Source organism: Platalea leucorodia, assembly GCF_965183815.1.
Source record: "Platalea leucorodia genome assembly, chromosome: 5".
In the NCBI taxonomy this organism is placed as follows: domain Eukaryota; kingdom Metazoa; phylum Chordata; class Aves; order Pelecaniformes; family Threskiornithidae; genus Platalea; species Platalea leucorodia.
The window spans coordinates 28,215,675-28,239,648 of NC_138827.1; the positions used below are offsets into that span (position 1 = coordinate 28,215,675).

Here is a 23,974-nt window from a genome sequence, read left to right on the forward strand (position 1 = left end):
TTTTGTTTGAATACCAAATAAAATAATGGATTTTAAATCTTTCTAAGCAATTTATCATGTGAAAGCAACAAAATTAGAGTAAGAATATTGTATTTCAAGGGGGATATCACATTTAGCCCAAATTAGGAGTAGAATTAATTGCAATGGAATTACAATTGTAAACAGAGTAGTATAAATGACCCTTTCAATGCTGTGGAAATACCTCATAAAATATAAAAGAAAATAAATAATTTTTCTAGTGTAGTTTAGATTATTTAATGAGAGTCTTTTAGTAGATTTCATTACACTTTTAGCTTTTACAAAAACATGTTTAATTTGTCTAAAATCAACAAATCTTGAGTGATCTTCAAGCAGGATGGATTGATAGCACACAGGAACACTGGCTGATATTCCAAAATATAACAGTTATCATTCTTTTTTAATTCTGCAGAACTCAAACCCCCAGTACATTTGTCTTGCATGTCATCTCTCCCTCTGTAGTGAGGTTTTGTATGTAGGTTTTGGTGTTATAGTCACTTGTGTAATCAGACTGAGAAATAAATCTAAGATTAAATGCTGAAAGGATCAGTCAAATATTAAAATAGGTTTCTATTTGTTTTGTAGTGTGAAACAACAAAACAACCATTTTTCGGTTGTATTTCAAAAAAGAGCCTTAAAAGCTGCTAGCACCCCTTCCTCTAAGATGGTGAGCTGTCTTCTGCTAATGTAGAAAGCAGTGTGGGGTAAACTTTCCGAATTTGTGATTCGAGAGAAATTGTTTTGATCTCAAGAAGACATTAAATATATAATAGGAAGAAAAGGCAAAATGAGAAAGAAAGACAAAAAATTCAGAACTTTGTTTCTTTAACTTACCAGACATTTTAAACCAAAAATAAAATCCATGAGTTGTAGCATTTGGGGAAGAATATAATTTTTTGAAAGTCACAATAAATGAATCCTTTCATCAAAGAAAGCTCTTACTGAGTTGCATAGAAATAATTAAATATGTTGGTTATGAGGCTATTACATTAAGTGGAATACAACAAAAAATTATAATTACTAGAAATCTCAATGTGTCAGACCTACAGAAAACTGGGGGGATTGGAAGAAAATGCTCCATGAGCAAGTTACTCCATTATATTTCCCCATGACTTTCTGAAGCAGTTGATACTGTTTGGTTAGATAGCTTTGGATTTTGGATTAAATCATCTGCTATGGCAGTTCTCTGACCCTGTGTCTATGTCTCATTTGTGTGCTGTGTTTGTTTAATGTAAACCTTCTCAATTTTTAGCTAAACAAATGTAAAGCTCTGTGTGGGCTTTATTAAGTAGACTGAAGTGGTCTTACTTGCTGAATTCGGTCAAACCTAAGTAAGGCTTTTAAAATTCTGTGTGAGATGATTCATACATAAACTTGTACTGGTTGTGTTAAGCTGATATGGTTATTTATCTCAATGAAACTCATGCAGCTTTCACATGTGCACGGTATTTACATCTCTCTAGCCTGCTCTTCTGAAAGGGTTGTTCTTCCAGCATCATGCTGCTTGAACTTGCCGCCTTCTTTTGCTCAGAGATGTGTTTTCTACTACCGTGTTTTGGAAAGTTGATCTTATGTCATAAAAGCTCTTGCTCTTCATTGGGATAGGGGTTTGAATGGGGAAGGTTTTAAAGGATCTATATCTAGGGCAGGGTCTGTATCTGTCAGCGAAAATCATTGTGTGGTACGGAGACTGGGAAGGAGAGGGAACAAGAGATGGCCACAGAGGAAGATCTCCCACCTCACCCATTGCAAAAGCCTTTAACTGTGCTTTTGTCAGGGCCTGGTTTTAAGTCTTAAGATAATTAATCTAAATATAATTTTTAAATTCTGGAAATTTAAAAACTATCTCCTATCTGTAGTTCATAAAGAGGAATGAATTCCCTGCCTTGTTTGAATATACAATCACTATATGTAGACCTCTGCTTTTAAATAATGTGATTGGTAAATCCAGTCTGTTTTCAAACTTAGTGATAACCACTGAGTATTTTAAACTCCGGAGTTTAGTTTTTGTGCTCTCTGAAATACCACAGTTTGTTCATAATTATTCATAGGACCCTCATTCCCCTGGGATGAGAGTCACTGTAAGATATACTTAATTGCTTTTAAATTGTTAGTGCTGTAATTGTGTGTTTTGAGAGAAGTCATCAACATTGTTGCTTCATCAGGTTATTAAGAAATGGCTCATCTTATTTTTCTCTCTAACACTGTTTTGTAGTCGTAAAAGATAGTCACATTTACTCAGAACTGACTGATCTATTTAAGCTAATATTCCCTTGAGGAAAAACTTTAAATTTCACAGTCTGCTTCACAATGGTCTTTAGGCACTTAAACAATTTCAGTCTGTCTGTAGAATACCGCAGAGTTTCTGGGTTGCCCAAACTATTAAGGAATTTGGTAACCTTTTATTAACCCTATTGCTTTATTGTTTTCTATGTTTGTGGGAAGCAACAAAGAAGTTGGATTTAATATATTTTGGTACTGGAAGCTTGCTTCTGAAACAAACACCAAAAAAAGTATTGTTACTTTCAACCTTTGTAATTGGCACTTATCAGTCCAGTATTATATTCCTGTCTTCCCGTTCATTTAAATGATTCACAGTATTCTCAGTACTATTTACCAATATATCCTATACCGTTGGGTGATGGAGTCATAGAGTGATTGAAATTGGAAGTTACTTCTGGATGTCGGTCTAGTCAAAAGCTGATCCAATTAGATCAGGTCATGCAGGGCTTAATAAATTCTTAAATAAACTGTTTCAATTTCTGGATATATGAGTGATATCTCTAAACAAAATGTATAAATGAAGAATAACTAAATTTGGCTTATGATTTCCTAAAATAAGTTGTGGGCCTGGTAGTTGTTGGAATATTGTCATCGAAACAATGATTATGTCCTTGCTTCTGTGCCTCTGTTCCAAGTTTGAACAGTGTTACGATAGAGTTTGTATATGGGTAACACTGAGACACACCTAAGATTCTTGGCTTTGGGGAAAAAAAAAAATCATATAAAACCCCTATAATTTTCCACTTAAGGCGAGCTTCACTCTTTAAATAGTGATAGCATTAGAACAGGTAAACTACCTGTTGAAGTTGTGGTCCCCCGTATCCAGCAGTGACACTCGTGGATGTACACAGTATGAGAACAGCTGAAGTACGGAGTGGTACTTCCCTGGCAGCACTCTCAGCAACAGATTATTGGGAGCTGAAGAAATTTTCTGAGCCAGACATGGTATCTTTATAGTTAATAACCCATGAATAGATTTACTGCACCTGTTATTAAAATTATTTCAAGGGTAATACATCTTTTTTCATTACTGTACATTAGTCACACAGGCTGTTTTTGATGATCAAATGATCCCTGTATGGAAGGACAAAAAAAATTAATACCTTTGAATGTTTGCTTAACCATAGAGACCTGATCCTCTCTCAAAGGGGACTGACATTGGGGAAGAACAGCCTGGAACAGATCTAGCCTTAATAACTTGTTCTTTTTTTTTTTTTTTTTTTTTTTTTTTTTTTTTTTTTTTAATAGTCACAACCTTCCTCCTGTGAAATTCTAAAGCAGATGGTTGTTCCTTTTTCTTATTTTCATTTCAGGGTCTACTTATAGATGTCTTGTAAGAACATGGGTATTTAATATTTATGCAATATCTACATATGTACTGCTACCATTTGCTGTCTACATAATTTTAGTCTTCCATCTTGCTTAACAAACAGTGTCCAGACTCCTTATTTTTACAGTGTGGTTAATAGAGGTCTTTCCATCAAAAAAGTACATAATGCTTCTGCTGCTGTTTTCTTACTGCTGTGCCCCTTAAATGTCATCAAGTTTACAAAACTGGGAACATGAACAAATGAGTTATTCAGTTTTAAAGAAGATAGCTTGGAGCCTCTATCATATTTAACCCCTCTAACTAGGCTTAGAAAAAGTTTGAGCTCATTTAATCCTCTGAGACTGAGACATGAGCTTTGACAGAAAAAGTGTGGAAGTGCCACGCTGTGCTATATTTCTTCATAGCTGCAGCAGCTTCTTTTTCTCAGAGTAAAGAGAATTCTGCTGCACCAGCAGATCATTATTAGTGTTGGTCCTGAGGTACTAAAACCTGTATTTGCTCTCCGTATCCTACAGATGCAAAATAAAGGATATTTTTGTCTTTCAACCGGCTTTATCTGTGGATTGACAGGAAAGAAATGTATGTTCCTGAAGAGTATCGGGGCGGGGGGAACCGATCCAGAAAAACCCAAACAAACCAAAACCTCCCACTTTTTCCTGGGGGTTTATTAGATGAACATGATCAAGAGCTATGTATGACTGCAAAAACCACAATGATGATAAATGAGACACGTTCTTAGAAAGAAACCACTGATTATTGCCATGCACGGTGGATAAACTGATTTAAAAACTGATCTGGTAGGAAGCTTTGTTTTCACTGTAATTTGATACAGCCTTATGGGTAGTTGCTGTAGCTTACAGATACCTGGGACCCTTTTCCTTGCCTGCCTTTTTTGCTATTATTTATGCAATATTTGTCTCTAAGTACATGATAAATTTTTCTGCAATATCATAGTTACTTAGCTGAGTTCAGCAGAAATACTTTCTAACTTTATGTAGCCTTAACTATGAATGGAAATTGTAAAAAAATCATGCTAACATATTCATAGAAAAAGAATGCATAGCATTTAAAATTAGACGATATCAAGATTTGTGTTTATTAAGCACTCAAGGTGCATTTTTTTTTTTAATGTTAATTTGTAAAAACGATGTTGGTAGATGATGACTGTCCATAGTTCAGTTGCAGTATTTGACTTCATCCTCCTGGAGTACCAGGGAATCTATGAGCTTCTAAATGTCAGCATTCTCTTCTTCATTAGGGACCAGACACTCATTCACCAGGTATTCTGGCCAACAGGTCAGGTGTATCTGACACATCAGAATGGATATTAGAAGCTGTGATAGTAGAAATGCATGAATCACTGCTGGTACAGCAGAAAATGGAGATTAGTGGGATGCTACAAGCTCTCTTTAATCTTACCTTTAAGCCTAACAAATATGTACCTGTGAAGACACTAGTGATTATAAAGATCATCAAAGAGCCGAAATAGAATTAGTCTTTTGAGGTCTGGTTTGTTTTTTTTTTCCTCTCTAGATTTTTTTGAATTCTTTCTCATTCCTTGTCAAATTCCCTCCCGTGCTGTTCCACCTTATCAGTCCACTGCTGGGCTAGGATTAAAAGTCTGAAGTTAGGTGGGGTTCTGACATCTTTACTCCCGTATCTTCTAATGATAATCAGAACAAAGTTTAATCAGCTGAGGAGTAAAATGTGTAAGTCATCTTCACCAGCTCATGTGGTATCACTTTCACTGCCCCTCAAATCTGAAAAATCCTAGCAATCCTAGATGATTTTAAAACACTTTTTTGGTGGTATAAAGCAGTCTGAAATAAGTTGTCTTCTAAATATTGTTGAAGAGAGTCTTATTTGCTTTCCAAGTTTTTCCCTCATCCTGACTTACATATAACTTCAAAGTTTATATAAACTTCTATAGCATCGGATGTGCTGGAAATGCATTAAAACTTTCTGCAATGGAGCAATGCTGTAACAGGCTGAGGAGACAATTTTGTCAGAAGTGGGTTTTTGAACTTGCAGCAGGGGTATGTTGTGCCTATTTTAAAAACAATGCATTTTAATATGAGTTAGAATTCATTAGGATATTTTTATAGGTAATAATTCTGTAATTTCAAATAAGACCAAATCTGAATGGAGCTTGCCAGGTTTGTACTTCTACACCTATAAGTAATATTTTGTTTATTCTGGTGATCAGGACAGCATGGGGTGATATTTAACCACATAAACCTTACTGAAAATATACTTCCTCTTCTACCTGAAGATTGCTGGAATTTTGGGGGTAGTCATTTCTGGCACGTGCTAGGTGGTGTTTGTGTGAACTAGAAGCAGGTTGTCTGGAAGGCGTAGGTGTGATCGAGGTATATGTGCTGTTGAGTAGCCATTTGTGCTGACTTCAGCAATGCGTGAACACATCAGGCTTGCAACATGCAGTGTATGTGCAGCTGTGCAGGTTTATAGGCTTGTGCGGGTCTGATACTTCTGGGAAACATTAGATTTTCTCTGTACGTGCTGGCTGGCTGCCTTGTCTGTGCACAGTGAGCTCGATGTATCTGAAAGCAATATGCTCACTGTATGTATGTACCAAGTGTACTGAGCATGGGCCATGCAGTTTATTCCCGTGCATTCCACCTGGGAAATCCATCGCATGCATATAGGAGTCTGAGCTTCGGTTCATGTTCATTTTCACTTAGATATGGTTTTGGTTTTATGCAGGTACTTTAATGACAATATTGTTTACCAAGAATATTCACGGAATGGAGAACATTTTATGGCATATTTTAAAGCAAGCTAATTACTCTTTAAAACATATTCTAGAAGTTCTGATTTATTTTTGTCGCTCTGTATGCTTGACTTAAAATTTGTTTTCTCCTTTTCAGGCAGCTATAAATGGTGTAATACCACAAGAAAACGGCATTCTACAAAGGTAAGCACGGAAGATTGGAGTAGTACACACAGAGAATGATGCTGGGTAATAGTTACATTTTTTTTGTTCCTGAATCCTAAGAAGATGATGTAATTCTCCTTTTAAAGCAGTTTCTGGAGCCACAAATTCTATTCCTGGCAAAGCTGATTTAATGTTCAATTTTTCCCATACTGATGGAGGACCAGCTCGAACACCTATTCAAATTAGTTAATTTTTATTTTGAATTCATTGATTGTTGGGTCATTCTGTGCAGGGTTGTCTCTTTACTAAGGCTGGATTTTGGTATGCTGTCTTGGATGTCAGGATTTTTATTTTTTATTTTTTTTTTTCCTCCCCTGCAAAGATTTAAAAATTTGTAAGGCAAATCCACTAGATGTTCCTGGCTAAGTATTTTCTTTTTCCTCATGCATTTTTAAAGGTATTGATATTCCATGCTTCCCTGTCCCTGGCCAAAAATATTGATATTTTTGTAGGTTTGGTTTTTGTTTTTTTTTAAATTGAATTACAGGCAGCAGATACTGTGTTAGATAAAGTAAGGTTGCTCCCTTCTAAAAGTAGCTTTACTGATTTTCTTTTAGCTTCTGAATTAAATTTTGGCTTGTATACTAATGCTTGGATATCTTGAAGTCACTGAAGCATGAACTCCTAAGTGCTGATGAGGCAACTGAAAACAGCAGAACAGGAATTGAGCTACTTGAGAGAGACAGTAAAATAATGTTTAAAATTTTCTTTAGAAAAATACTCAGTGTACTATTTTAAAAAGTTTATTTTAATGATGAAAAAAGATACATAATGTAGGTAAAGTGGTGTTTTGGCATCTCCGTCAATACTTACTAAAGCTATCATTAAATAGAGTCAGTTTCTGATTCAGGATAAAACCTTGTTTGCTCAGTAAAGTTACTAGATGTTTACAATAAGGCCTACTGAGTCTATTTCAGATCAATTCTTGGTTGTGTTGAGCACTCTTTGTACCTTTGTTAATAAGTCCTGACCTCAAAGTATTTATATTCAAAATACCAGAATGTTTGGAACCATTTGGTCAGGGGGAAGGAGCTGGGGAGTTATGCCTGACTTGGATAACAAGCTGCTGGGCCAGTGTCCACTTACAGCTTTCTTCCACACTAATGTATTCATTTTTAGAAATGATTAGACAGTCAAATGTGTCTCAAATCTTCCCCCCCCCCCCCTTTTTTTTTTCTTCAAATGGAAGTGGTTTAGAAGGAGGCTCAGAGGACTTAGAAGCATAGTTTCCAGTGGTTTTCAGATGAGGCTTACTTTACTGACGTGAAGCTTTTTATGTTCCATTAGAGGTTGCCAGTCAGATATGTAGGATGCCTTTTGTGGTGGAATCAAATAGAAATAATACAACTGGACTTGAAGTAAGTTAATTTATTGAAGGGAAAAAAAAATATTTTATAATTCAATTCTGTTTAAAAAAAAAAAAAAAATCCAGTCCTGAGAATCAGTATATTCATTGCTTCTTGGATCTGTGAACAAAATGGTTATAGTACTTAATTCATAGTTGGCCATCACATTTCAGACAATAACATATCACTCGGTATTTATACTTCTTTAAATCCTGAAAATAAGACTGTTTCCTGTACTCTTTAGACCTCTGAAGTGGGTCTTTGACCTTTGAGCATGGGTCTTTGCGTGTAGGTCTTTGTAGCTGGAAATTCATCCCTCTGAGCCTACTGATGTGAGAAGTGAAGGAGCCCCTTGTTTTACAAGCATAACACATTTTTCAAATGTGGAAGGCACAATGATGGGATTTGCAATAGCTCTGTGTAACTTTGGCACTTCTGTGACATGCATGCTGTGCACATCTGTGCTTTTGTAAGTTCAGGCCTCCTCTAGATGACAGGTTTGACTTGCTATAAGAAGCATTTCCATTGACAGATCTCATGGTGTCTTCAAGAAGGGCAGAATGTGTTTTTCAAATAAGTTCTGTTTAAGAATGGAAATGAGACAACTTACATCTCAGCATTTCCTAAATCCTTCTTTGCTCAGCTTCCATTCTTTCAGTGCATATATTTTATTAGCTCGCATCCTCCTTCATGATATGCTGTAACTGCCCAGACAGATAATCTTCATGGGAAGAACATCTACAAGGCAAAGCTCTAGGCTTGCCCTGTGAAGTTTCTTGCCTTCCAAACTTAATTTCTGTACATTATAGGGTGTTTTGGGCCTGGAGTAACATTCCTTAAGTTTCATGTTTTGTTACCTTTGTTTCTAATCCCAGTTACATGCTTTTTGTGGAGAGGCTCACTGAGGAAGATGAAGTGCTTCTGGGTAGGGAGGGGTTCCCAATTTATTCTGACCTGTAACGCTGTATGTATCCTTGAGCCAGGTATGGAGACATCCTTATATGAATGTCCAGGAGGCTCAAAGGATTTTGAACTTAAAGGCTGCAATTCAGCATTGATTTACTGTGTACTTCTAGGTTGGTTTTTTTTTTTTTTCAATATATACCTCGTTATCTTTATTTATTTACCTTAAGTACATAACTATTTTCATATCTGACTTGTTTTCCACTAATTTGGTATTGGAAAATACCAATACACATGCAGTATTTTAAGTTTTATTCCTTATTCTCATTTCCATGTGATACTAGCCAAATGATGTAGAAAGCTGGTGGTTGCCATGGTGCTGATTTTTATATGGTCACAGCATTCCTGGAGCTGGAGATAATGCTTCTTCTCAAGATAATTCTGATATTAATTACATAGTGAACTTTAGACTGAAATAATGGCTTAAATGCCTGTTTGTCATCTAAGCTGTTCTGAGTCCCTGAAATGTTAATATTGCTAATATGAAAGCTATTTTCTAATTATTAATAAAACAGTATTTTCAGATATGACAGTATAGTTATTCAAGAGGTGTGTGCTGTGGACCACAGTAAGTGAATAATACTGTCCATTTTGCTTTCCTAACTTTTATTTAAACATTTCAAGCTGTTCCATTTAAACCTTCTTATGTGCATATCTTTCAGTGAGTACGGTGGAGAGACTTTACATGGACCAGCGTATGGCCCCACAAGTCATACTACAGCAGCTTCTTCAACTCCTTCCTCATCCTCAGCGTTTCGCCATGTAGTGCCATCTAGACAAATAGTGGAAAGACAACCTCGTATGCTTGACTTCAGGGTTGAGTATAGAGACAGAAATGTGGATGTAGTACTTGAAGACAGCTCCACAGTTGGTAAGGATTTGTAAAAATGAAATTAAAACTGTTGTGGTAAAATTGTTAAAACAAAAACAAACAAAAAACCCTCAATCCCAGAAATCCAAATCCTAAAAAAAAGCAAAGCAAACCAAAACCCCTCAAAGAAGAAAAAAATCCCCCAGAAAATGCAGCCTCCACAGCTACTAACCATTTTCAAATCTCTTTGCAGCTTTAAAAAAACAAAATTTCACTAATCCATTGTAAAGGTTAGTGATCTATCAAATACTTATTTTGAAATCTAGTTTACTTATGAACTTGCTGCAGAAACAAAATGGAGATTACTGATTAAGTTGAGGCATGAAAATGTAATTTGGGGTAGGATTAGTGTAGATGCAATCTACTAATAAGCGGATGATCTTGGCATTTCCTTTTCAAATCTGTATGGCATCTCTTTCTGTGTAGGATTAGTGACAAGATTGAGAGGAATTCTTTCCAGTGTGAAGAGCATTGTTGCATTCTTTTTTCAATTTTTATTTAACCTGTTTGAGCAAATTAAGATTTCTTTTGTAAGTTTTATTGTCTTTATCCTAAAACTGATGCATTTTGTAGCAGTATGTTAGAAATATGCTATTGTTAGTATTGCAGAGCATGTTATTTTTTACACTCCCCAAACTGTGAGTTAATTTAGTTTTGCTAAGGACGAAGAGTATTTGTTTGGTGTGGTGTGGTTTGTTGGTTTTTTTTTTTTTTTTTTTTTTTTTTTTTTTTTACTTTTTTTTTAAGTGAAGACTCTATACAGATCAAAATAAGGAACTAAATGAAGAAATAGTTGATTAAAACAATTTTCAGTGCTGCAGCCTTATGTCTGTGACAAAATATTGAAATTAAAACTTTCACCCTCGTCTTTTGAGCATTCGATTTGGTATTGGCTGGTGCCACCCAGTGGTGATTAGTTTGAATTCCTGATTAGTGTTTCATGTTTTCCACTGCACTGCGCTGAGTTGCATTCATGCAAAGCAGATAAAAAGTCAGATCAAATCAGAATTTTGCAGCTGTACTATTTTAGTTTTTCTTATTAACTTCTGTCAGGTATAAATGATTAAGCTGTAGGGCAGAAGCAGTCAGTGTAGAACTTTTGTCTGTATCTTGGCATATGAAGATTGAGGGCAGCCTTGTGTTTAAAATCCTGAGAGAAGTGAGCAAGGCAAATAGTAGAATTTCAGCCGTGAACTTCAGGAAAGAAGATTTTTGGCTTTTTCAGAGATCTGCTTGGCAGAATCCCATGAGAGACTGCCCTGAGGGCAAAGGGGCCCAAGAGAGCTGGTTGATTTTCAAGGACAACGTCTTCAAAGCACAAGAACAGTCCCTTCCAACATGCAGAAAGAGGAGCAAGCATGGCAGAAGGCCAGCACAGAAGAACAAAGAATTTATGACTAAGCTAAATGCAAAAAGAAACTACACAGAAGGTAGAAGGGGCTACCCTGGAAGAATACAGAGATGTTGCCAGAATATGCAGGTTTGGAGTTAGACTAAAGCTCAGGTGGAGCTGAAACCACTGAGGGATTAGAAAGGCTTCTGTAAGTACATCAGCATGAAAAGAAAGGCTAAGGAAAAAGTGAGCCTACTGTTCAATGGCGATTGCGGAACTTGGTCCCTGGGAAGATTATGGAGAAAATCTTTCTGGAAGACCTTAATGAACACAGAAAAGTAAAGAAGGTGATCTGGAACAACCAGCTAAGGGCAAATTGTGCCTAATCAATGTAATTTGCCTTTTATGATTTGATGACTGGCTCTGTGGACAAGGGGAGAATGGTGGATGTCACTTTGGCTTTAGTAAGGCCTTTGACACACTGCTGTAGTATTCTTATAGTCATATTGTTAAGATAAGGACTGGATAAGTGGGCTGATAAGGTAGGTAGATAATTGCCAAGTCTGACTGGTGAACAGTTACTAGTTTAGGGACCTCCCTCAGCGGTTGATCCTGGGGCCAGTGTTGCATAATGTCTTTATTAAAAATCTGGTTGTTAAGGTGAGCGCTCTTGGCAAGTTCACAAAGAATACCAGATCAGACAAAGTGGCTGATATTCTGGAGGGCAAGGCTGCTATTTAGAGGGCCCTGGACAGCCTGGAGAAATGCGTTGACAGGAGCCTCATGAAGTTGAAAGAAAGCAAATTTGAAGCCTGCATCTGGAATAGGATAACTCCATGTTATCCCATCTGATAACTGGCTGACGGCTGACAGGCTAGAAAGCAACTTTACAAAAAAAATAGATCTAGGCGTGCATCAGCAGTGCGCCCTTGCAGTGAAGAAGGCCAGCCATGTCCTAGGCTGTGTTAGCAAGAGTGTGTAGCCAGTGGATCCAGGGAAATAATTATTCCCCTCTATTCAGCACTTGGGAGACTGCATCTGAAGCACTGCATCCAATATTGAGGTCCCCAGTACAAGACAGACGTTGACATTCTGCAGTGAGTCCAGCAGAGGCCAGCAAGATAGTCAGGGGACTGGAGCACATGGCAACGTAGGAGGAGAGGCACAGAGAACGGGATTTATTCAGCCTGGGGAGGAGAAGGGGAGACGTGGAGGGCTTACCTCTGTCTACATCTACCTGCTGGGAGGACACAGGAAGATGGAACTAGACTCTTCTTGGAGGTGCATGATAATAAGATGAGAGGCAATGGATAGTTTACAACATTGAAAATTCCCATTAGATATAAGGATTTATTTATTTTTTTTTTTTTAGTTGTGAGAGTGGTGAAATACTGGAACAAGTTGGCCAGAGAAGTTACCAAACTTCCATCCTTAGAGATGTTTAAGAGTCAGCTGGACAAATCCTTGACTGAACTGGTTTAATCAGACCCTTGAGCTGGGCTTGGGCTAGATGACCTCCTGAGGTAGCTTCCAGCCTGAATTATTTTATGATGGTAGTAACTACAGGGAGAGGAGAGCATCGAAATGTGCAAAACATTGAAAAAGCTGTCAGAGCAGTTAAATTGTTTGAACACTCCAGTTCTTTAGGTCGGATTATTGATAATGGAATTGGGTGTCAAAAATACGCACCCTCTTTATTGCTCCAGATAGCATGCATCTGCAAATGTCTGTGTCTAGCATACGCAGTGTAGAACTATTCAAATACATGTCCAAATCGTCAAATCCTCATGTGATTCTCCAATCATTCATGCTTTATGTGATTCTATTTTTTAGCTTCATTTGTCCTTTACTGTTTGAAGTGCATGTTAAAAGGGTAACTAGATTAAAAATGGTTTTCATAGTAAATCTTTTCTTGCTCTCATTTTTTACCTATATCTCAGTACTGTTTGCAATAAAGCAGTTAAGTGTGTATATTTTATATATTTTCTTTTTTTTCCCTTTAGGAGATATCAAACATATTCTAGAAAATGAACTTCAGATTCCTGCATCTAAAATGCTGTTAAAAGGGTGGAAGACTGGAGATGTAGATGATAGTGTAAGTTTTCAACTCTGTTCTCAGTTAACTGAACTCAGAGTTTCAAACTGAGCATCTGTGGGTGGGGATTACAATGCAAGAATTGTGAGTTTCAAACAGAATTAGATGTCTTGAGTGGCATACAAGGAACTCTTAAACTAAAACATTGCAAAAAAAATCAGGACAAATCACTTTAATTTGTGTTGTTTTTATATATAACATGTCCCACCTACAAAAAGGATGTTATGAAGTTAACAGTAAGTATATCTTGAAACAAAATATTTGGTGGCATTGTAAATAAGTATCAATAATTAAAAGAAATAAAATAATATGTCGAAATTGGTGAATGTTTGATATTTATGATGATTTTTCTCCCCTCAGACTGTTTTAAAAACTCTACACTTGCCAAAAAATAATAGTCTTTATGTTCTAACGCCTGACCTGCCTCCTCCTTCTTCAAGTCATTCTGGGTAAGTCTTTTGGCCATAAATTCTACTTGTATGATTTAGTTTTGTATGGTTTTTATGAAGCCACATGTATCCTTGCAGGAATCTGCAATCAGTAAATACAAAGTGTTTTCACTGCTCTAGTAAGTGTTGGGATGAACTACCTCAGCACCTCATTGTTGAAAAGAAGGTTGAGTTTTTTAAAACCTTTGTGTGGTACATGAACCACTTAGGTACATACAGAATTTTACACCTTCCAGATGTGATGACTCATTTAACAAAAATCTGGTCTCGATTTTTGGAATCTGAGAGCTGGCCTTTCATAGATTACTGCATTATGTTGGTTCATTTAACAGAAAATTGTATAAATCATTGCCAGCAGATCAGAATTTTCTTTCTGAACTGTTTGTTACATTATTTTATCTTATCTTCTTGGACTTTTAAAATGCACATAGATAGGCTGAATGATTATTTCCTCTAACTGAGCAGGATATCTTTTATTACTGATTTGAATACTCAAAAAGTTAATGGTGAGTGTTCATATGTCAGCGAATATTGCTAACGTTTGAAAATGAAATGTTACTTTATAGAAAATGGAATCTTTACTCTTATAAAGTAATTTGCAATTACTTTGATTACTTTGGCTCGTTTTCTTTCCTGCCCTTCCCGTTCTCAAAGGCGGACCTGTATGAGGTGTTTACTAGGAAAATACTAATTTTATTCGGTAGCCACTAGAGGGTGCCCAGTCATTGAGCCTGGAAGAGCAGCGCTGCTCCGGACCCGCAAGCGAGCAGGGAAGGTTGCATTTGGAACTGGTCAAATTGCATGATCATTAGACTAGAGTGCCTTCAAGTTGTCTGAAGAGGGAGTTGGTTTTCTGCTGTTGTAGTCTATAGGAGAATATTCTACAAACGCGGTCGTATTACTGATGAAGGAAATTCTTTGACAATCAATGGAAATAAAGAACTGGTTTCCTAATGGCTAAAAGTACTTAATATATTACTAAAATGTCCTTGTGCACCGAACTGTGTAGTCTGTGGAGGAAATAAGAATGCTGATATGAATTACAAAAATAATAATAATAAAGAAAAGAAGCATTAAGAGAGGGAATAATGGCACTGGAACAGAGGAAGCAGAGTGGTGGGGAGCTGTATGTGAACTGTATGTGCAAACAGGAGCTGTAGTTGTGTGTGAGGACAATAAGCCATTGCACCTAAGCAGCTAATTGAAGGACAGTGAAAATATTGTGGAAAAACACTGTAGATACTAATTGTTTGTTTGTTTGTTTGCTTTAAATCCATTTCCAATTTCAAAATTTTCTACCCAGGTATCACTGTATATTGTAATTTGAATTTCTTTGATTCTGGAAGGAAAACTGGGGTCTGAAGAATGTGGTTTATTGCAACTGCAATAAACTATATAACAACAAATTGCTTAAAAACAGTTCTTCGGTTTTTATATTGGATGAATCGTTTAAAAGAACTTTACTTGCTAGTAAAATCAAAGTGGTTGTTACCTTTACAGTTTATACTTGTTTCGTAGTGGAGATTAGTTCTGGATATTTTTAAGATAAAGTTGGTAACTTTGGGATAGCAAACGATGATTAATTAGTGGCTACTTAAACAAGGATAATTTGAAGGCTAGATTATTTCCCTGAAGTCATAAATTCTAGATGAAAGGGGAGGGTTGCCTCCAATTAAAGCATCAATGCAGATCAAAACACATCTAATTGAAGCAATGTACCAAACCCAGTTACACTGTTTACTGCCTACTGTTAGGTCAGTTATTATTCAGATTAGTTTGTTACCCACAATTTTTAAAAGCATCATGCTCACATCTATTATTAATGGATGTTGAGGAACTTTGCCTCTTACTTTGTGAGTTCATCTGTCGTTTTCTTCAAATGTCTTCTATTTTGAACTAGAGAGAAATAGTTGTGATTTGAATATGTCCAGAAAGCGATATTTGAAAAGCCTGAGATTTCAGTATGTGATATTTTATGTATATGCCCTTCTTAAAAGGAGCAATCTGGTCACAGCTCTATAAACTCCAATTTGTGCCTGTTCTTGACACTGAGGGAGAACAGTGTCTGAAACATCCTTTTCCAGCATATTGGTATGTGAGCATTGAAGTTTATGGTGACAGACTGGATAGGCTTAACCCAGAACTGACTTAAAACTAGCATCTAAATGAAATAGCAAAGTGATCTTGCAGTTTAAACAAACAAAAATCTCCTAGGGTATCTTCATTCATCAGTGGCATATCTAAAGCTTTTATAGGTAATAGAAACACAGTGAATTACAACTGCATACTAGTAAATTGATGTGTAAAGATTAAATTTAAACCTGTAGGGTTATGTGCCCTGCTTCCACAATTTCACTTGGCAAAGCCATACTTATCCATGCACGATATCCAGAACAATAACAACCTCTTGTGTGAGCTGTGGACATAATGAAACCTGATTTCTAGTGAATTCCTGCCTCATCCCAGTGGCTGCAGTAACTCAGCCCTCTCCCTCCATGCTTCCTGTGATCTCACCTACATCTGACACTGCCTCCAGTTCTTCCCATGTATTTTGTAGCACATATGTAATTTTTTTTCCCCCTGCATAGACAGTCTACCTGCCCTGCCTCTGTTCTCCAGCTGGTAGTCAGGTAATATCAAAGGAAAGGTGAAATCATATGCTGTGGGTAGTTCTGAGATCGTTGGCCAGAGGTCAGCTGGATGGAGTATAAAATACTATGCTTGTAATGCAGCCTTCTACTGAGGTGGGTAGTAACTTGGGTCCCTTTCCTCTACCCAGCTGTTGATTTACACCCAGTCTTTGAGACCTTTATAACGCTGTCAGACCTCCCTGAAATGAGTGAATATGCTCAAAAGTTAGCAGATGGGACAGGCGGGTGGAGAAGAACATGATTTCCTTTGGCAAGCAGTCTTAAAAGGAAAGGTGCCAAAGAATGTCCATCATTTAATTGTCCAAGGGGAGAGATCCCTTGCACCAGCTTTGTCAGATTAGATTCTTCACTTCCTTGGAGTGCAATTCCTTCCCTTTGTTGCCTTGGGTGCTTCTTGAAAGCTGGCAATACCCAGTTCAGGGAAAAGGTTTAGGAGAATGTAAGAGGGGAGCATCAACAGTGTAGGCATGCGGGTCTGTCCATGGAGCTAGGTCATCCGGATCGTCTCTCCTTTCTATCTGGCATGTTCTGGGAAGTGCTTTTTATCAATTTTTTTCTTCAGTTGTCATTTTAATGGATATAATGTATTTTATATTTATACTTTTTTGCTAAATAACTTAAAGTCTCAGATACTTTGTTACACCTGATGAATCCTTGGAAAGTTCAAAACAGTTAAAAGCTATTTGACCAGGTGCATAACTTGGAGATTATTACAAATAATGTATTTTTGCTAAGCGATTGTGACTTATTTATGAAGCGTGGATATCATCTGTGTGGATAGGAAAAAACCTCACAACCCCCATTTTTCAAGTAACGAGTACATATATCGCTGAATGCCTGTGTCTTAGATCGTTGCAGAGCAGTGGTGATTGTGGCATGGTGTCTTGTTGTACGTTATCAACTGTAGCAGAGTGTTAATTAAGAACGATGTAACCTGCAACTCCAATTATTAGTATTGTCTATTTAGCTGGACAGGAGCAGTGCCTTGCTTTAGTTACTTTGAAAGCTTCAATAAGAATGGTAAGATTAATGTTTTATTTTCACATCTGCTCATGAGACAGTTTAAAAATCCTGAAGTTTAAAATGCAATAGAATGTAAACAAAAGGGCTTCTGCTCATTTACATGTTAGCCAGATTTGCTAACTGATTGCTGTTTGAACCTAATCTACCACCTCCTGCTGCATTAGCTACAACAAACATTACATTTACATACCGATTTCTTATTTTGTTTTAATGTAAATAATCTGTAATTACAGTAAATTTGGACTTCTGTTGACATGAGCTTGTATAAATCTGTAAGTTTAAAATGGAAATGTTAATTATCTTGTGTCATACCTATTTATATAGAATTCAGAGATTTTGGGGAAAATCTCCATGTGACTGAGAAAGATATTGCCTAATGGGAAATACTGAATGTATTTCATAAAAACTGACAGAACTGAAATGAAAAGGAGCATTTGCTGATCATTGATTAAGGATATACTTTCGGTTTCAAAGCTTAAAATATTACTAAAATTCCAAAGGAAAAGGCTTTTAAAAAGCAAAGTATTACATAAAAAAATCAAAGCATTAAGGCAGTCACTTAACAATAGATACAACCAATCTATTTTATATATGAAATGTTACAGAACAATAGAAAAGCAGTAAAACTGGAAGCTTAGAATAAATATCAATACTAATACCATCTTGCTTCAGCATTGCATAGACTGATTGAACAGTTGCTGTCCCCTAACATTAGCAGTATTTGCAGTTACACATTTTTTGGCTAAATATTGTTTCTATTCTTAATTTATTAGACTTGTGGTTTATAAATTGTACTGTATTGGAATTTGGATGGAGTAGCTAGTGAATCTCTTTCTGGACTCTTAATTGAGTTTTGGTATTTTGAGGTTAGTGGGGAAAAAAAAAAAGTCTCTTGCAACTTCCATTGCTTGAAATTTAAGTTTCAAAGAGGAACATTTTTGCTTGCATATTGTAGAGTTTCAACCCCAGCTGAATCCTGATTCACCGCTGAGGTTTCTGTGCATTCTGATAATGCTGATAACCAATGCTATAGAGGCAATCCATATGAAATCCTAAACTGGTCCAAGTCTCCCTTGTTAGAACTGGTCAGAGCGATGACACTGTGCTCAGGTCTATTTTCTCTTGTCTGTTCTTGGACTTCTTTTTTGGGTGTAGGCAGAGTTCCTCTAATGGAAGATTGGTGCCCCAAAATACCATCAAGTTCCCTTGCCTCCTGTGCTGAATAGTGAATGTGTAATCATTCAGCTGAGGAGAAAAAAAAATGTAATGGCAGTATATAACCTATCAGCAAATGCTTTTCAAAGCTAGGGTTTGCAGTAGGGGGGAAATGGTGCTGATAAGAGTGGCCTACTTTAATCCTGTTTCTAGAATTTGATTTTCTGTTCCCACTAATTAATTCTCAGATTAATTAAATTCTGTTAGCACTGAGGGGAAGGGAAAAAAAAAAAAAAAAGAAAATCTGTCTTGACTTTAATGGGACCTGGGGTTTGGCCCTGATTTTTTTTTTTTTTTTTTTTCTTTTAATGCAGATGTTTCATTTGGAAGATTGTAGTCAACTGATAACATTTGCAGGAATATGAAACTGCTGCAAACACTGAAGCCAAAATTTTAGAAATGTGCATTGGGTTAAAAGTCAGTCTTCTCAATAGCTATGTGCACCTAAAAAGAAACAAAAGTAAGCTTCAGCTTACTGTCAGTGAGAAGTCTCCTTTAAATACACTTATTTTGTACATTTGATCATAGCCTTAATGGCTGAAAATACAATTTCAGGGCAAGGTATGTTTTGGAAGCAGAGTTCTATTGGCACAAATAATTTGGGGTGATCTACATCCCTAGTTGCTGGAGGAAATGTATATGGGAGGGGACTGACGTTGCTGGTTGTCCAGCTGCGTGTTCAAATCAACCCCATCCCACAGAGGAGCGTTGATACACATAGGACGTCATTGGCACAAACTGCCCATCGCACGTGCCATCGGTTCCTCCTCCCCTTGACTTTCTAACGTATATGGTCCAGGTCTTATGGCTGTCAGACCATATGAGATTTTGATATAGGAGCTCAAAGGATTGGATCAGTTCACCACTGCATTTCTGTGTAAGCAGAAGTAATATTCCTCATTGTATTATTTTTCTGAAGAAAAGGTGAATAATTAACCATGCACTTCAATTGCTAACACTTTCAAAACCAATTTTTTCTCATTTTTGTCAGGGTTTTTTTTTTTTTTTAGCCAGCTTAATTTTCAGCCTTCTCTTTGACTGTATTTGGCTATGAATATGTACTGAGAATTTGCTTGTTAACAACATTCAGCTTGCGTTGTTTAGAAATCCAAAAAGTAGAGGTGTCAAAATTGTTACTTCAAAAATTGAGGCTTTCAATTTTAAGGCACTTCATTTAAATTAACTGTGTTTGAAGAGTATTTTTTCTTTTCTAAATACTTTCTGCTATCACATCCAGATGAAATAGAGAAGTGGAAAACCTTTCCTATGAACAGATGCTTTTTATTAGCATGCTGTATTTTAGATAGTACTGAAGTGTGTGTATCATGCATACCTTGAGAGACTGAGGGTTTGATCGAACTAGCTTGTTTCATTCGATGTTTACATCAATTACAGAATGAAAATGTGAGTCATGTTATTGGTTAGCATCTACAGATTTTCAGATAAAGTAAAAAATAGCTGTAAGAGTCTTGTGTGATTCTGTATGGAATCCAAAGCCATTCACATATGCTGTAATTAATGTTTTCAGAGCAATTAAATATGTCATTCGCCTCGAGAATTTGCTGAAAACAAATAAAAAATCAGAATCTGAAAAAGCACAGCAGGATATTTTAGTTGCTACTGAACATTTGCCAAAAGAAAATATGGTTATGGCGATGCTGAACTTATTGTTAACAATCAAATTAGAACTACCTTTGAAAATGGGCATACAGCTTCTCAGGACTCTTTTTTTTTTTTCTTTCTTTCTTTTTCTCTTTTGAAGGACTGTTAAGTATTTTAAAATTTTTTAGGCCTTTTCTTACAAGATTTTGTGACAAGTGCAGCAAACTTCATGTTCAGCATTGATCACTTAGTTCAGTTACATTTGTAATGTCTCTCATACACTTCATCATACCTAGCATTGACGAGTTAAATTTATCTTCCATATTACAAACCCATAAAAGACGAGAAATAGCACTTCGTGATTTTTGTTTTGTAGCGTGTGATTATTATGTTTAAGATGTCACAGAATCCAAATTAAGTTGCTGAGTGAAGATATTTTTGTAAGGTAATTTTTCTTGAGATGTTAAAGCAAATTGTGCATCTCTTGCTAAAGCATCCAGTGAGTATTGCATGGATTCCTTAGCATCTGAGCAGCAAAACTGAAGCTTAGTAATTCCAGTAGAAGGAAAAACTAACAAATCAGGACTCAAATAATCTAGCACTCTTTCTTGTCTGCTTGTATCTTAAGATACAGCTGTGCTCATCTGCATACAGAATTTGTCCTTTATTGCTAAGAAGAATGGCATGTTGAAGTGTCATGGAACAGCGAAGATATGAAGGAAAAAAACCCAGTCTATTATTCTTTTAAGAGTCTTTGATAAGAAAAAAAAGAATCAAATAAGCCCAATTTAATTCCATATGCCACTGAACAAGTTAAGTCTGTATAAATATTGTTTAGAAATCCAAGCTATGTTACAATGTTGCTGCAGTTTTGTAGCCTATATAAGATTGTACACAGCTGTAATTGCCGTGTCTATAACAGAAATCCTGCCTTCTATTTTGAAAAATAGATAGCTGCATAATTTTGTATCTAATTAAGCAAACAGGATGCCTTTTTAACATCTAGATCTTTTATTACTAGGAAAATCACAAAAAAACCCCAAGTTTGTGACAGCATCAACATATAGTTGGCCTGTTTAATCTGTATCTTAAGATTTTTTTTTTTAAATTCATATGATTAAAGATGTTTTAATGTACATTTAAAACAATTTGAGCAGAACTAACTTTTCTGAATGCTCAATACCCACATGAGCAATTTCGCTGTGGTTAGTTTTCCAGTTCTAATTAGCTGGGTTTATGTGCTTTGAATGAAACTAAGCGGAAGAATTTCCATTTGGTTTATGCTTCAGGTAACCCTAGAGAAGCGACAGCATGCTTTGCCTTGTTCTACTTACCATCAGTTTTTAATGTGCACTGTAGCTTGATATTTTGTCTGGTCATCAATATGCTTACAAGCCTGGTATTAATGGCATTATGAGTGCTAAATATACCCGATGTTTGTGAAGATAATGTGACTCTCTCGATTTTGAGAATACTTAACATTAGAAGAGCTTTAGAGGCTGCAGTCACCTTATTAAGGAAGGAGTTCAGGAATGGCCTTTGGTCATTCTCAGCATGCTTCCTTGCATTTAAGAGTGAAAAGAGAGATGATAATGTTGTGCCTGGACTTGTCCATGTAGAGTTTAGGGTACCCTGGGGTTTTTGCATCTAACTGTAAAACAAGCTATAACATGCTTATCCCTGATTTTCTTGTTTTTCTTTCAACCATTTCAGGGCCCTGCAGGAGTCATTAAATCAAAACTTCATGCTGATTGTCACCCATCGAGAAGTCCAGCGGGAGTACAACCTCAACTTCTCAGGAAGCAGTACCATTCAGGAGGTGAGTGCTGTTTCACAGCTGAAGAATAAATGTAGCTCATTATAGCTAATGCCAGCTCTGTTAAAGAGGGTTTACACGGTCTTGATGGATATTCCTTTATTTTATTAGTCTTTTTGGTTTAATCAACTGGATCATCAAGATTGCTGTAATTTGAGTAAAGAACTTAGCCTAAAAAAGGTTTTCTATGAAATTATACAGAAAAGATGTTTCTTTTTGCATTGTAGTAGCAAAATACACAAACTGTTTATTGAGTTATTCTAGAGTGATAAGGAAACGCAGTTATTCAAATTACATTTTATCCTTAAGCCCCTTGAAGCTCCTTCTGTCTTCCCTTCTTTTAACCAGCTCCATCTCCATTTTGTAGGCACCTCTACCATTACTGGTTTCTATTGTAGTGCTGTTATTCTTACTGCCTTGGTAGCCAAATGGTTTTGTGTATAATGGATGTCACTGCCATTCTGTGGAATGTCCAGCAAGGGGTGATATTGTAGAGAACTTCGTCAGAATTAAGTGCTGTAAGAACAAATATCTCTAATATGACTCTGGACCCTCCGAATTTAGAACAAGCGGTCCTTGCATATTTGTAACACTCCTTTCTAACGCCAAAGGCTGTTGTCTAATGCTCCATGGTATATCTAATGCAGATGTTTTGGATGTTATTTTCCATATAACCCACTAACTTCTGGCAACATGACAATCTAGAAATGTGAATCTTCAGAATTCACATTACAAAATATTAAGATTAAATGTTTGCTTTTCAAATTAAATGTATGTTTGCTATTGGTCTGACACTTCTCCCAGTCTTTTAGGGTTGAACAGATTTTATTGAAGTTTTTCATGTCACATGCTGACATTGTAGACAGAATTATTTGAAGTTCTGTAATACTAGCTATAGGAGCAATATCTCCTACAGCAATGAAAATTGATCATTAACTGTTTTCATTGTGAATCCCATTATTCTTAAGATCTAAATTCTGATCTTTCCCCTGCGTGAAAGCCTGTTTTCTACCTTTTTAAACCTATTATAGTAAGTTTGGGTTTTTTTTTAATATAATATAAACAAACAAACCTAGTAGCATCAGTTTGTTTTTTGAGGGGCCAAGCTCTGACGAGCTTTACAATTAAAAATAATTTGAATATTTATGGAAATAAATTATCAGAATATTTGTTTTTAATTTTAAAATGGTGAGATTCTAAAAGAAAACACATGCATAAATATTGCCTGTTTGTTTTTTATCTATGCTATGTCAATTACTACTTTACTGGTGGGTCTTAACTTGCTTAAAGGAACCAGAAAGCTGTGACAGTGCATGGGAATCTAGGCTGCCTTTACATGCGCTGAAGTTTTCTTGTTGCTAATGGCAGGTTACAGTCAACATGTTAACATATAAAGTCGACTTAATTTAAAAGTCAGTTATGATTTTCCCTATTAAACAACCAAAATCCAAAAAACCCCTACCACCCCATAACGAGTATGAGCATCAAAACTTTCTTTCCTGTTCTGTCTTGTATCTAAGTATTAAATCCTGTAGAGTGCATAAAATTATGAAGACAATTTCAGAGACTAAAATGAAAAGAGAACTCTGGACCTTTTTGTGCAGCTGATGCTGAACAGGTGAATATGTCTGTCTGTGCAAAGTCTGGTGGAAATCACTGGGGATTTGGATGAGGTAAAAGGGTTGGTGAACATTTGTCTAATTATAGAAAACAAGCACTGTTTTGTATGTTAACTCCCTAATGGCTATTTAATTTTTTTTTTCTGTTTAGCATACAGTGAGCATTGTAACAAATGATTGATAAATCTAGTTAGTCTGTGTGATTTAGAGGAATCAGTGATATCTTTCCTTCTCCTCTCCCTTGTCTCTCTCCTCTCCAGGGACTGTTAGATTTCCCGCCCCCCCTTCACTTTCTTGTTCACACTTTAACAAATTAGTAGTTTACTTTCCTTCTGGTATATTTTTGTAATCGTGAAAAAGCTCTATGCGAGTTGCAGTTGCCAACCACAAGAGGGCAGGAAGGA

The 23,974-nt window shown here is 36.3% G+C and overlaps 1 protein-coding gene across 4 annotated transcripts in view; it reads left to right on the top strand.

Annotated features, from left to right (window-relative positions):
* FAF1 (Fas associated factor 1) overlaps window positions 1–23,974 on the top strand; it is a 179,971-nt gene that overhangs the window by 36,001 nt on the left and 119,996 nt on the right. For all 4 annotated transcript variants that reach the window (XM_082312728.1, XM_082312725.1, XM_082312727.1 and 1 more), the window contains 5 exons: window positions 6,520–6,566; window positions 9,559–9,767; window positions 13,104–13,195; window positions 13,556–13,644; window positions 21,849–21,954. In XM_082312728.1, the coding sequence (XP_082168854.1) occupies window positions 6,520–6,566; window positions 9,559–9,767; window positions 13,104–13,195; window positions 13,556–13,644; window positions 21,849–21,954 (543 nt within the window). The remainder of the gene's footprint in view (window positions 1–6,519; window positions 6,567–9,558; window positions 9,768–13,103; window positions 13,196–13,555; window positions 13,645–21,848; window positions 21,955–23,974) is intronic.